The 14,260-nt window shown below is 37.5% G+C and overlaps 1 protein-coding gene across 1 annotated transcript; it reads right to left on the minus strand.

Moving 5' to 3' along the window:
- Positions 1-399: 399 nt before the first annotated feature.
- Positions 400-13,718, minus strand: CAPZA2 (capping actin protein of muscle Z-line subunit alpha 2; the record flags this gene model as incomplete). Its single annotated transcript, XM_026033217.1, has 9 exons — positions 400-1,336; positions 2,312-2,374; positions 4,424-4,495; positions 5,863-5,941; positions 9,272-9,351; positions 10,569-10,775; positions 11,263-11,326; positions 12,011-12,062; positions 13,643-13,718. Coding segments are annotated over 9 exons (834 nt in total), but the record flags the coding sequence as incomplete, so codon positions are not given.
- Positions 13,719-14,260: the final 542 nt, after the last annotated feature.

The raw sequence follows: 14,260 nt of genomic DNA on the forward strand, positions 1-14,260 counted from the left end.
AAAAGTGGTATCTATGAAGGATTTTGTGCTCTTAAAAGCCCRTTTTCAATGGACCAGATACATGAGACAGGGAAAGTATTCTCCAGATAAATTTGTTATTTTTGGTCTTGTAGTTTCTTCCATTCTCTGTAGCCAATATGAAGTCACAAGCTACAAAGTTTAAGTTGACTTCCATATGTAGATGTTTCTTAAATAAAGATGGGGAAAGAGTAGATGATGATACTACAATCTCCAAAAACACTGAGAATACGCAATTATAGCCAAGAGGCCAAAAGTTTGTGGCTGCTTTAAGCAGCTTTTCAAAAATATATACAAACATCACAAAATAGGCTTTATCAGGAAGCAATTTGATACTCAAATAAATAGAAAATTTGCATTTTAATGTCACATTGAGTTTTAGTACATTTCAATCCAAGAAAAAAATAAACTGACAGACATGGTAAGAGTACAGGATTATATATATTACAATATGCCTTGTTATAATACATTTGTGGCTTCACGGTAAAAAAACTCAAGGGCAGATGGAATCTGAGCTCATTTAAGTAATTGTCAGGAACAAAACATTAAATGCAGTTCTGAAATAAGTATTTTTATTTAATTTCAAAATCTTAAAACAGCATTAGACCTTGGCCCTTAAAAAAAAAAAAAAAAGGTTTAGTTAACACGGAGCCAGCTAAATAAGTATTCTGAAAGGTTTAAACAATATAGAAAATGCTTTCCCCACTTTTACATACAACGAAAGGAGAGATGATTTCGAGGGCACCTATGGCTAACTCCAGGTTGGGCTTGACCTAGTAATGCATACTAATGATCTCTTGAAGGAAGTTTTGGGTCCATCTCACATGAAAGCAAGAGAAAGGGTTACTGTATGCAAAAATATTTTTCAAACTGTTCTTATTTTGTAATTGAAAACTAAAGGCATGGTCTCTTCATTATAAAAAAATAAAGGTACAACAGAAACTCTAAAGGAAGGTATTCAGCTATACTGAAGGTGCAACCCTCTGAAAAGAAAGAAAAAGGAAAAAAGAAAACAGGTCAATTCGCTAAGCTTTGTGCTCTAACCAAACTACTTACAGTGATTTTCAATGGCAAAAGCCCATGCTGACTGGGTGATTCGACAGTTCCGAATACTTTTTGCAATAATTTTTATTTTTATACAAGGACACTAAAATGATCCAGTCATGCAACGTTCATTTTAAGCATTCTGCATCTCTTTTCCAATCTTATAGCTAAGAATCTTGTTCCAGTCAATCTTGGTGCGGGTAACTGGCAACTGTCGACGTAAGGCCTTGAAAGTCGTGTCCGACATGGTCTGGTAGTTCTCACTGATGGCAGTCTGTCAGGCACAGGCAAAGGCACACAGAACACAAGGGCACGTGAAGAGCAGGACTAGCACGTTAACAAGGGCAGTGACTACGTGGTGTGACAGCTCTTAAACGGGCTGATTCAAGATACGCTGCCTTAACATCATTTGTGAGAGTTAACTGTTAGCTGGGCTGAAAGTGTGGGAAGGAAGTTGTAGTAGGACAGTGCAATCAATCTGCCTCCAAACGACGTGTGTTTCAGCACATGACTGTTAATCAGCAACATGAACACGTGCTGGTCAGAGTTAGCTCCCTTCCTTCCAGACACCAAAGTCTCCCACTGTTTTTTTTCTGTAGGAATGGTAGTTAGCCCAGAACACAGCATAAACGTAATGCATGTGCTGCATATTTAGTAAAATTTTGCCAAATAATTTTCTTTATTAAACTGACAGAACAAATTATTTTGTGTCTGAAACTTACCGTGGCCTAAGGGAACATAAAGCCACTTCTACAGAGCATATCTAGAACAGCTACACTTTTCTAATTTTAAAATGAATAATGAAACAAATAATGCTTACAGTCACAGGTAACAAAACTAATTTATGGCATCCTGTGCATAAAATGTATGCAAAAAATYCCACTTAACAAATGCAATCAAACTCAGACATCAAAACCACAGCAGGCACTGCAGACATGTGCTTTTTTCTCCTGAGAACACCTTCTAATGTAAAGGTAAGCAGGTGAGTGCAAACACCAGGAGGTTTGGAGAAGGGGGATACAGTTAATGCAACATGTAACCTATCTGCATTTGTCAATATTTGTCTACATTGTCTTAATATAAATTTCACAAAATAGCAGATAGCGATTTTTTTTTTTACCAAGAAAAAGCCAGATTTCCTACTTTAGTACAACWACTATACCTGCTAATTACAGCATACCAGCTTTGGTTAAGTATGTAGTGTTCTCTTAACACGTGAGATAGAATATACTACTTGTTTCCAACTCACCTGATACTCGTTTTCTGCAGCCTCTACGATTTTTATAAATTCCTTTGCTGTCTGGGCTTCATTCTAGAAAAAAAAGATCATCTGAATTAGACCTGAGGTACAGAGTGATTCTATGAAGAGACTGACTGATGGCTTTCCCTGTAACTACAGAAGGTGTCAGACTCCATGTGAATAATTGACCAATTCAGGACTAAAAGAAAGTTAAACCAAATACATTTACAAAATACACATGCCATGTACTTTGTYGTTACATCTAAATCACACTTCATCGTGGCACTGATTCAGAGTAGAAACTAAAATTATGAAGAGGCAAATCTACCAAGTACAAAGCAGGATTAGTTTATTTACATGCAGCAAGCTAACAGATCTATTAAATGGTAGCAAATTATATATATATATATATATATAAAAAATATATAATATATAATATATAATATATATATATAATATATATAATATATATATAATTTATATATATATATAAAAATTATATATATATTATTATATAAATATATATATAATATCAAATAAATCAAATAATCAAATAAATCAAATAACATCAAATAAATATAAATCAAATATAAATCAAAACAGTCCAACTGCAAAGAGCATAAGCAYTACTATGAAGCTCTTTAAAAATAGCTTGATTAAAAATATGATGTTTGSTTTGGTTAAATAAACCAAACTCTAAATAAAACTGGGTTTGGCAGTATGACACCGCAAGTGTAAATCCCCCAAAACATGTAAAGTACAGCTGCTTACATTCTTAATGTCAAAACTTTACTACAAACTCCAAACTCCACTTTTTTTTTGCATCTGGCAAATGAATCAAGGCCGCAAAGCTCAGTGTTATGCACYTCCTGTCTTCCAAAATATCTACGAGATCTTGCTTCGAGGCCTCATCCTTGAGGCTGTGTTTTYGGTTTGTTTGCAAAGAGCCACTAATTCAAATCTGCAGACAAGTCAGCTCCAAAGTGATGTGAAAACGAGGGGTCACAAATCCCCAAACCCTCGACTGGGTGCTGGGGACATTCCCAAAAGGCTGCTTCTCCTGAACCTGCCGTCAGCGAGGACTGTCTGTCCCACGGCCTCTCCTTGGGCCTCCACGCTCAGTTTCTTGAGCTTAAGGCACCACTGACAAAATGCTAGTGCAAATGCAAGAAAAGAGACTGGATTGAATGACGAGGGGAAGATCAGGGTAGCTTCAAYTTAAATTGAATTAAGAGATTCTGCCAAACTGCCCCTAACAGCTCTGAGACTGCTCTGGGGCAGCGGGAACAGGGGAAGGTGCAGAGCGAGCGGACAGAACCACCTCACGGCTGCAGCAGCAGCAGCACTCCTGTTATTCACGTTGGGAATGTGCCCGCTGAGGAGAGAAAAGGGCCACACAAAGGAAGGACAACCTGGGGGGGCTCCTTTTTATCCATCAGTCCTTGTCTGTGCTGCCTTTCCCCTCTCTGAGGTGTAGGTCCRAGGTTGCATGTTGGTAACCAACAACATCATGGCTTTTGTCCCATCAAGAGACAGACAGAAACTCAAGAAAAAATRTTTTCCTATGTTTTTATGTCTACARCTCCAGAAGCGTTATCACTTGGCACCACCTCCCTCCCATTCCTCATGCTGCTATTGTGAATGAAAAGCTAACAAGCCTTGCTTTATATTAATGAACCATGTTCTTTATTGATGATCTGGCCGTTACTAGTCATGAAACTAGAAATGCTTCTACAATTTGCTTTTCAAATTTCTCTGTCACTTTAACCTCATCTGCTTTATTAAAGTAATACTTCCAGGAAATACTGCTGGAAATATTACTGTTTATAAATACCATCTCCTAAGCAAGAGGAATATTACCTCAGAACTTACAGCTGTTCATGGTTCCATATTATGTACTCTTAGCGGATGCATCTGTGGCTATTTCCAAACACGCTTTGTTTCTACTATCTGCTCCTCATCCCTACAACATTACACAATACTTTATAGAAATTAAAACAYTGATTTCCATTCACAAAGAGCAAACTTGCCCCCAAATTTCTGATGTTTTAAGTCTTGCTTCTTTTTCAAAACCAAAAAGCCATTTCATCATGCACAGTAAGGTCTCAAAAGTTTACTTACGGACACTGTTAATGAATCCTGTATGTCTTTATGGCTCACTAGCTGAACGTTACCATCTTCATAATAGTGAACCTATACAAAAGTAGACAAAAACATGTTAAGTTTTACAAAAARTAACATGTAGGAATATGAAAATAATATATTTAAATATCTTTGAAGGAAACAGTGAAGAAGCTGTGAATACTGTGGGTACATTTCCACACTGACGTGCCTTAAGCAGCATCTCAAGCCTCCGAGGAAAGGCGTGCTCACTCAGCACAAAATTGAGAACTCCCATGGAAACAGTAGGACTAAGAAGTCCARTCCCACCTCCAACTCAATCAGGATCCACTGCAGAGCCCAACCTGCCTTGTGCTCCGAGGGCGACACGAGCACAAACCTCACGTTCTTAGTGAACGCGTTCAGCAGGAACAAGGATGCAAACCAAATCCATTCCTGGGACGTGATTCCCTTTAAGGAAACATGACAAGCAACAGCTCTGTCCACGCGTTCCTCACAGCCACATCCTTCTGTAATACCAGGTCTGGCTTCAGAAGAAACCAAGGAGGATGTTGTTTATGAAGAGAAGATCTTTGGAAAGGCTAAGTAAGGAGGGATGACAATAAAACTATCCACCAGGTGATATTTTGAGCCAGGATATTTTGAGGTTGTCAAGCATCAGGGAGGCTTAACTTCTAGTACAACACTCTGCTGTTCCACAGTCTTTCCTTACAGAGTAGGAGAAAAGACTTGACTCKGTGCCTGGCAGGTAACACACTCTTCTGAAAATGTAATGCTGAAATCCAGACAGATTCCTACTGTTTTAATAAACTCATGCAGAATGTGTTCACATCACAGAGAACTGGATCAGGAAGACTCATGCTGCTGCCACCCACACTGCAGTCATCTTTTCTTTGGTCTCAAGCTTTCTGCATTCCTGCTTGGACACTATCTCCTTTCYGAATGCTCTAAAGTTGATAGGAAGGGCAAGTTCGGAATGAAGGAGATTTGGGTTGAAAAGTTTCAGCTAATGGAATAACTAAAACCAAAGGCTCCCATCCTTCTAAACACTAGGATGAACAGCATGCTAAAGACTATTATTAKCACTTAGAAATAAATAAAGTCAGTAGCCCTACATCAGAAAACACTGACATTCAAGAAGCATCTGTGCAAATGGGAACGCTGCTGCCTACTGGCTCACGGCACAGGGAACTGAAAGAAGGTCCCGCCAAGGTCACTGCAATCAGCACATTCAACACTTACCTGGAAGGACTAGATCCATACACAGTGAACTGGTTAAACACACTGAATGAGTATCTCTACTTCACTTTACTTGGGACCTCAAATCCTTTTTTAATATTTAACACCCTGGCCCAAGACTCCCTTGATAGTAAGTGGAGACCTTACTGAAGAGGAAAAAATTCAGCCATTAGTTAAGAAAACGACCTGGGTGAATATACCTGAATTTTCAGGATGCCAGCCACTTGAGTGGTTGAAGGGGTGATTGTAAACTTCCATTCTGACCTCCAGCGGCCGTTCCTTTAAAAGAGGAAATCAGATACAAGTGATTAAAAGAAAACTCTTTTAAAAGATTTAAAAGAAAACTCTTTTAAATCAAGTGGTCAGTTTTGAGGATTTGTTTTTACCCTACAGGTCAGAAGAAGAAAGGGAAAAAAAAAAAGAAAAGGGAGAAAGGAAAACATTCCCAACATGGCCACACATGCAGAGAATCTTTCAAGCTGTAAAGAAACATTCAGCCCSAGAGCAAATCAAGAAAAGAACAGTTTTCTGGAATATTTATCCTTTCTCTTGGATGACAGCCAAGGAAACTTACAAGTAAGGATCTTTTAACAATGGGACTTAGCTTCTAAAAAAATCTAAGGACTCCAATGTCCTTTCCCTTTTTAATTAGGCATATATAGTCAGTAGTTTGCTTCTAGGTACTGAATCTCCTGCTGAGTTAAAGTCACACTTAAGCGAAAAACATCAGGTTGCTAAAGACTTATGGAAAAAAAAAAAGGCATTTAAATTGCAAGACTGTCAGCAGTACTAAGCTGTTAATGGCGCTTTCGGCTCTAAGGCATTTTGGTTCCAGGATGGCAACTGTTTGCTTTACACCAAACTGAGAGAGTTTCAAACAGCTGGAACACAGCACAAGGAGACTGCAGTTTCACCTCCCTTCTTTCTTGCAAAGTAGACATTTGTGATCTAGTTAGGTTAGTGGGTTAGGTGGTTACATGACATTTTTGATTTAGTTAGGTTAGTGGGTTAGGTGATTACATTAGAGCTACATTAAGAGGACACCGCAGCTGTCTCAATTTCTTCTATAATTACACTTAAAGGAAAGAAAATTTTGCATGTTAGGTGTAGATTCATGTGAAACCAACATAGCGATAGGTAAGAACGTGGACATTACCAGATACCACTGGATCTACTTTGACATTTTATACAAATATATATATACACATGCACATACACACACACACATATATGAATATATCTGCTCAAGTCCACCAGCATCCTGCTGCACGACGTGTTCCAAGTTAAGCAGAACACCTCTCTGCTTTATCTGCCCCTACTGATTTCCTCCTGGGGATGTCATTTTTTTTCCATCATCCACCAAAGCTGCTTTTATGGCAGCGTCCTCAAAGCGAGGCCACCTCGAGGAAACAGGCTGCGAGCGGCCTGGCACAGCACCGACTGCCTACGGAGCCTCCCCAGTTTTGAACCCACTTCTCCAGCCCCAAAGCTTATAAGCTTTTATTAAGGCATATCTTGCTAAGAATGAGAATTAGTGTTTTTACTAGCACCTTGTAAAACTTTTAGAAACGTAGCCATTATTTACCCACAGATATCTGACCAGAAGTTTTTTTTTTTTAAAGAGTACCCTTGGGAACTTTAGATTTTCATCTATCAAAGACTGTTGCGTATCTGTTCCTCTTTAGTAAGAGCTAAAATATATTCATGAGCTGTGTAAATTCAATTTAAAGTGTATGGAATAGCTTATAGGCAAAGCATTTCACTGGTACAGACTCACAGTGGAACAAGTATTTATATGTATAACCTTCTGTATTAAAAAACAAAGATTTTTGTATTTTCATTTGCGACCCATGGGATTATTAAAGATAATATCAAGCTGATATATATATCAGCAGAGCAAATAAAACTAAAACCTAAAAGTATTTAAATAACCCTAAGTTCACTTCACATCATGGAAAACATCCTTCAACCAAGAGTATATGATCAAGTTCATAAAAGTTTGGTTCATAGGGAGGACTTATTTCTACCTATCACAAAGTTTTAATTTATTGTAAGACTCTGAACAAATGATAATCTTTAGGCCATTTTTTTTCGTCTAAACCATGCGAACTAGAACAAGTTGTTTTCACTCTGTCATTCACAGCGGAATTCTACCAAGCATAAATCACTGCATTAGGGAACACAGCAACAGGTGTTGGTTGATGCCAGTAAGGAATTTTCTTTGGAGTAGCTGCAATTTCATTTGGAAGCAACTTAAGCCCTGCTCTCACCTAAACATAAGCTCTGAAATGGATGTTCTAGCCACTGGGCCTTGGAAATTGTAATAAAGATGGTTTTCTCTTTTTACTGGACATGTTTATAGGTAGGCTGCTTTATCAGAGGTTTCTTTTTTAATTACTTTTTCCTCCCATCAAGTATTTACTTGACAAACATATTCTTATTTGACTATTTTGCATTTTTTCAGTACTTTACTTAAGCAATTGATATTCTTCTTTCCTTTAGGGTGACGGTAGTGAAACATCTCTTTTTGAAAGCTCCTGTAGCTGTTAAAATTTTCATGAAGAAAAAAAGGGATGCGAAAGTTAACCAGCAATTCCCTGCAACATGTTCCCTCAGACACTTCATGGCATAGAGATGTTTCAGAAAAACAGTTCACTTGACCAAAAAGAAAAAGAAAAGCTGGCGGAAGGGGAAACAACATTAGCTATTAGCTGGCAAGGAGTCTCCTCAAACATTTTTTAGATGTTTACTCCGCTTCCTTTCCTCTTTCCCAGTTCCTCACTTTCCCTTTTCCACTCTGTCCCCATTAAGCACTTAAACCCGGTTTAACTTACTCAAATTACAGCAGCAGACAAGCGAGCGAGAGAAATCACTTTTGTACCCTAAAAAGAGCCAAGGCCAAAGGGGTTAAAAGGCAACTAGAAAACAAAGAAACAATCTATGGATATTGAGAATTACAAGATGACATTCTGTAGCAGACTTCACATATGCTCTAGCTATCCAAAATAACCCGGAGTATCCTCAAAAACAGGCAAGAAACTGTTTTCATGAGCAGCGTGAAAAAATATGCGCGGCGACCACCTTCAAGCTYCTTTTCTCAGATGTGCCAAATCATTCATTGCTCTGGCCACCAAGACACAGACATTGTTCAGACACAGACATCACAAACCAGGACAGCTAAAGATTTTTATATATTATATATATAAATATATAAATATACAAATATATAAATATAAATACATATATATAAATATAAAAGTGTGTGTGTGTGTACACATACATATATACGTATATGCCTTTTTTTTCCCCTTGTCATGGTACATAGCAAAACCAACTTAAACCTTCAAGAATAATATTGACTGTCTGGAGGAACATTCAATAAAGAGCTGTAAGAAAGATTCATTGGAAAGTAAAGATGGAAAATACTATGGAAGTTCTACAGAAGAGAATTTGTGCAATCTGTTGTTTTGCTTCCTACAAAGRAAAGACTCTCTATATATGAAGTAATATATAGAGTTATGCGGAAGGTGCCTGAACTCAGAATTATGCATGTATTAGCAATAACACAGTTCCTTTATTTACTATATTTGCATGAATATAAAAACTTACCAAAAATTTTTTGCTTGGAACTGATGGCTCTCTATGCACGCAATAATGGTCTGCTGTCCATCAATTGTTTTTCCATATACCTTAGAAATAAGAGAGCAGAACACAAGTTTCAGTAGGTCTTGCTCAAACTTCTTAGAACTGTCTAGTCTGATCAGAGTTCCAATGTGTAACAGACAGCAATATTAAGTTTCATAACCACTATCACTTTTCCATAACAACCAGTATATGAAATAGGGAASCGTACATTACAAAGCAGAAAAATCCAAGATTTAGAAGTCTTGAACACAACAGTCGTGGTCAATATTAACAATCTAAAATCTATTTCACCGTGAACTAACATTTTTCTGCAACTAGGAAATTTAAGCATATAGCAATGACTGCTATGAAARTATTTATTAGCAGATATATTTCAAATACTAGTTAATCTGCATCTATTTGGTGCTATATACTTTTACAAACTAGTGGAAAGATGATAACAAAGCAGTTTTGGTCCCTTGTTCTGCTTTGTCCTCCAAAACCAGGTAACACTAAGCATGACCTCAACTGGACGTGCAGCCTGTTTTCCTTTACAGCAGCTCTGGCACAATAACCTGCAGGAACCACCTTCTGGCAATGGCTAAAATATTAAACTTCTAAAGCTTTCTCTTGTTTACCTGTGTGAACTCTTGACTGGACTAATCCCTTAGAGCTGAAACCGACTGCATCTTCCTGACTTAGGACAAGTAAAATTTTTACCTGTAGAAATAACATCCCTATGGRATTCTTGTTGCAGAATGGCTTATTTTTTATGACTCAATAACATAGCCATGTCCTCTCTTTTCCACATTGGAGAATGAAGATATTAGATAATTTCATTTGACTTTACATATACTTGGCATTAGGAATTAACTTGTAAATGTTCATGACAGTGAAAGTAAGATCAGATAAAGTAAAATCACACAAATTGGATTTTGAAATGGGAAGTTCCCAATCTATTCTTCACCAACAGAATTTAAAATACCCTCAGCAACAATAGTGGCATGGCTCTTAAAAACAGATGTGATGAATAAGACTAAAAGTACATCAACACGCTAAGTAACTTTGCTATTGTAAGCACAGTAAGTTGAAAATACTACAGTCTTGCAGTATGTGTGGAAGAGAATAACTGCTGCAGTCTTTGAAGAGCAAATTTTAATTTTCCTTGACAGCCCAGAAAAGCACAACAAAGGGTGATAAATGGTGATAATGCTACAGTCATTTCTGAACAAATTTCTGTTTTATGCTATGCAGGYAATACAGTGGTTATTTCAGTACTTACTGTGCAGACACCATTAGGATAGTGTTCTTTAACATACGCTTTCATTGCTGTCTCAACTGAATTTCTCCAGGACTCTATGGCATTTTCAACTTCGTGGGGCCTAGGATCAGTCGCCTCCTTTCTTAAGTGATCAAATTTAAAGGAAATCTTGTTCTTGGGATCCAAAAATTTTCCATTTCCCAGATCACCATGTTCTGTTATCAAAACCTGTTTTACAAAATTTTAGTTAACAACACTTAGCATTGAATAAGGAAAAAAAAATACCCTGTCAAATATAATTAYGTTGCATATTTGACCGAAACACTATCAAACACTAACACAAAGTCTGCACATAGAAACAGAGGTGGGGGCTAACATGTCACAGAAAAACCCTGAAAAACCCTCTTGCTGTGAAAAATAAATAAATAATAAAAAATAAGTTCATGTCTTTCAGATCTAAAGATAGAGCAAGCAGWAGCTATAGCCCTGTATCTGTTCCAACCAATTTCAGGATGACACTGCAGAATAAAATTTAGAGCTAACTTAGGTCCTCCAAACGATTACCTTAGGAAACTGGTAGCACTGGAGGGTCACAGTCTCTATACTTCACAGGGAAGACATGTACCCTCGCATTTTCTTGAGAAGATGCATGTTCAAGTACCAAAATATCTTTAATAACTTAAGGAATATCACAAATACTTCTTTACGTTCCTACCTGTTCATCGTAACCGTCAATTTTTACAGGAGTAAACTGGTCCAGGTTGTACTGTGCAAACGCACTACAAAAAGAAAAAGGCAAAAAATAAACAACGAAAAACATGCATTAAGCACCATCTTTTTCCTTAATTGCTGTGAAACCCAAGCAGGGCTGTGTCAAGGCAAAAACAGTATTGGTGTTTGGCACTCCAGCAGCCCCCTAATCTTGGAGCCATCTCAGTTCATTCAGTGCTCGGATTACAGGCGCCAACCACTACACCAAGATTCAGGGCCCAAAGTAGCCTGATATAAATAGACATCCGAGCTCCAGAGTAWCTCACAGAAAGTAAAGGAATAAATAAAATCTGAACTCCATAGCTATCCAACTTATTAAGCTGGACATCCCCATTCTTACAGATCGAATTAATCTGGGTTCCAAATATAGTAGGTTTAACGTTTTGATGTAAAAAGTAGGGTGTAAATAAGCAGTGTTTTATAGATGTCAAAGTCTAGGGCTTATAGCATCTATCAAGAAATACAAAACCAATGCAAAAAGGTGGAGAAGAGTTAAAAAATTCACGTTTCCCATTTCCAGTTACCCAAATCACGGTATTTCCCCTGTGCCAAGAATCCAACCTTGACTAAGAGGCTGACAATGCACACTAGAGGCTTTTACTKGCCAATCACACATCCCTTAAAGCAAATCACTCACTGGCAGTGCAAGTCTTAGTGAAAAACATTTTTCTTCTATGCATCTGCGTACTTACTGGGCTGCTCCTTCCCTGAGAAGATTGTCGTTATTAAGCAGCAACCGAACATCTGGAAGGAGACATTTGCAAATTAAAAAATGGGGTTAATTCAGAAAGACAATTCAGTCCCATTAACAAGCAGCCAACACTCCACCCTGCAGGCAGGTCCCACCCATACAGGTTCACTAGGCAGGAAACTCAGAGCTTCACRCTTCATGGTTATGACTTCAGAAGAAGAGTACAGAAATGCTTCCCTTAACATGAAAACTCTGGTTAGCAGACTGAAGCCAAACCCTACAGGCTCTGCGACAACTCTAGGGACCCAACAAACTACTTTTTAAGAGAAGTTTTAAATGAAAAGAGTAGAAGATTCAAATAAGATCACTTTTAAGATGCGAATTACTCAAAAAGCACATGATTCTGACGGTAACGACTGCTCTGTCTTGACCACTTTTAATGATGCAGTGTTCCSTACACTTAAATCCATCCTACTGTTTTTATTTTTGTTTCCTTATGACAACTACTAGTCATAGAACAATAAGAAACATACAACTAGAGAACAAAGTCAAGATTATCCTCAAAATGACTTCATATTTACTAGACAGCAAGTTATTTACATACTTCTTATTTACCAGACACTACTTTAACAACCACCAACTTACTATTTAATGCATCTACGTACAAGATTATAAAAGCAGCGGGAGGAAAAACAAATATCCTGTTCACCTACAGATCTGAATTTAAAATGCTCAACTTTCAATGACTGCAGTTAAAGAACCGGTAAGTCTGTCCATGACATTTCTAGCTCTTCTGAATATTTCCAAAACATAGAAGGTAACAATATATAACAATATACCTGGGATATRTGTGAAGTGTTTTTCAACACTCAAAAAACTCAGAAATTTAAAGGGATTTTTTTTTAAAGAARTTGATTTGAATCCTCATTAAATGCTTTTAATATTTACAACATTGACAAGTAGATTTCAGTCGGACATTTAAGCCCAAGTGTTTGTCAGCTACAGCCACCTGCCCTACAGTGCACTGCTGCGATGTGTGCCTGAACTGCAGGCCGTAGATGAGCAGCGCTGCTATGAGAAATGGTATCAGTTTCATTACTATTTATCTACATACTAGTACAATGTAGCATGGCCAAAGTCTTGTTCAGGTGGTCAGAATCTAATAAGTTAAAAGTGTTTGCAGAGAATTGAACACTAAATGTTCACTGTCACTTTAAGCAAAAGACCTATGTATATTCAAGGCTAAACATTTATAATACTCCTTAATTTTTTATTTCAGTTAATTTAATTTTACTTGAAAAATTCAATTTTATCTATCAAGGGTTGGTATTTCCTAAATCAAAACTCTAATAATTAATTCATGACTGATTAAAAACAGAAAGAAAACTCATCCTCACATTACCAAGAAAAGCAGTATTTTCCCCCGCTTCTGCAGTCATAAGACAGCTTGGAATTTAAATGTAAGGATCGTTATGCCAAGCTACAAAACCAGAATTACCTAGCTGTTAGTAAATACGTTTCTAGAAATAAGCTGCATGAAATGCAGGGAAGTAAGAAAGCAACATCTTCAACACAATTCTGGATAGGTACCTGGACATATGTCCAAACGCATGGAGAGAGCAGACATACTCACCATTGAACACCTCATTGAATTCCCCAGGAGGAGCATGAATTATGAATTTTGCAGCTATACGCACCTTAAATGCAAAAACAGTTATGTAGTTTTAATGTCCAGATAAGGCAGCATACAAATTCTTTTAATATATATACATGTACATATATTTGCTCACATTATTTAACTAGTCTGTCTTTGCAAGAAACACAGAACATGAAGTTCCACCTCGTCAAACAAGATAGAGCACACTGTATGYACTGGAAGGGGATAAAGGAACTGAGTCACCCATACATTTTCTATTATAGCAAAGAAAAGAACCATGTGACAAATAGGGTAGTTAATACATTCACAATAGACTTCAGCTTTCATCCTCTGAATCTCTGGGAATCCACAACCTGATTTTGAGAGAGAAGAAAAAGAAACAAAACAAAAAACCCCACACATGAGCCAGGAGTGTCCAAGCTTCAAAGCTTCTCTCTGGTTTCACACCACATCCTGCGGCCCTACACTTTCTATAACGTCCACAGTTGTATGGTTAAGTCACAGAATAAAGAAAGCTAATAACACTTGTGGAGACACTGAAGTATGTCATTTCACTAGCATCTACCCAGGCACCCACGGTATGAGGAGATACAG

Source organism: Nothoprocta perdicaria, unplaced genomic scaffold, assembly GCF_003342845.1.
Source record: "Nothoprocta perdicaria isolate Ctin4 unplaced genomic scaffold, notPer1 scaffold_125, whole genome shotgun sequence".
NCBI classification, from domain to species: Eukaryota; Metazoa; Chordata; class Aves; order Tinamiformes; family Tinamidae; genus Nothoprocta; species Nothoprocta perdicaria.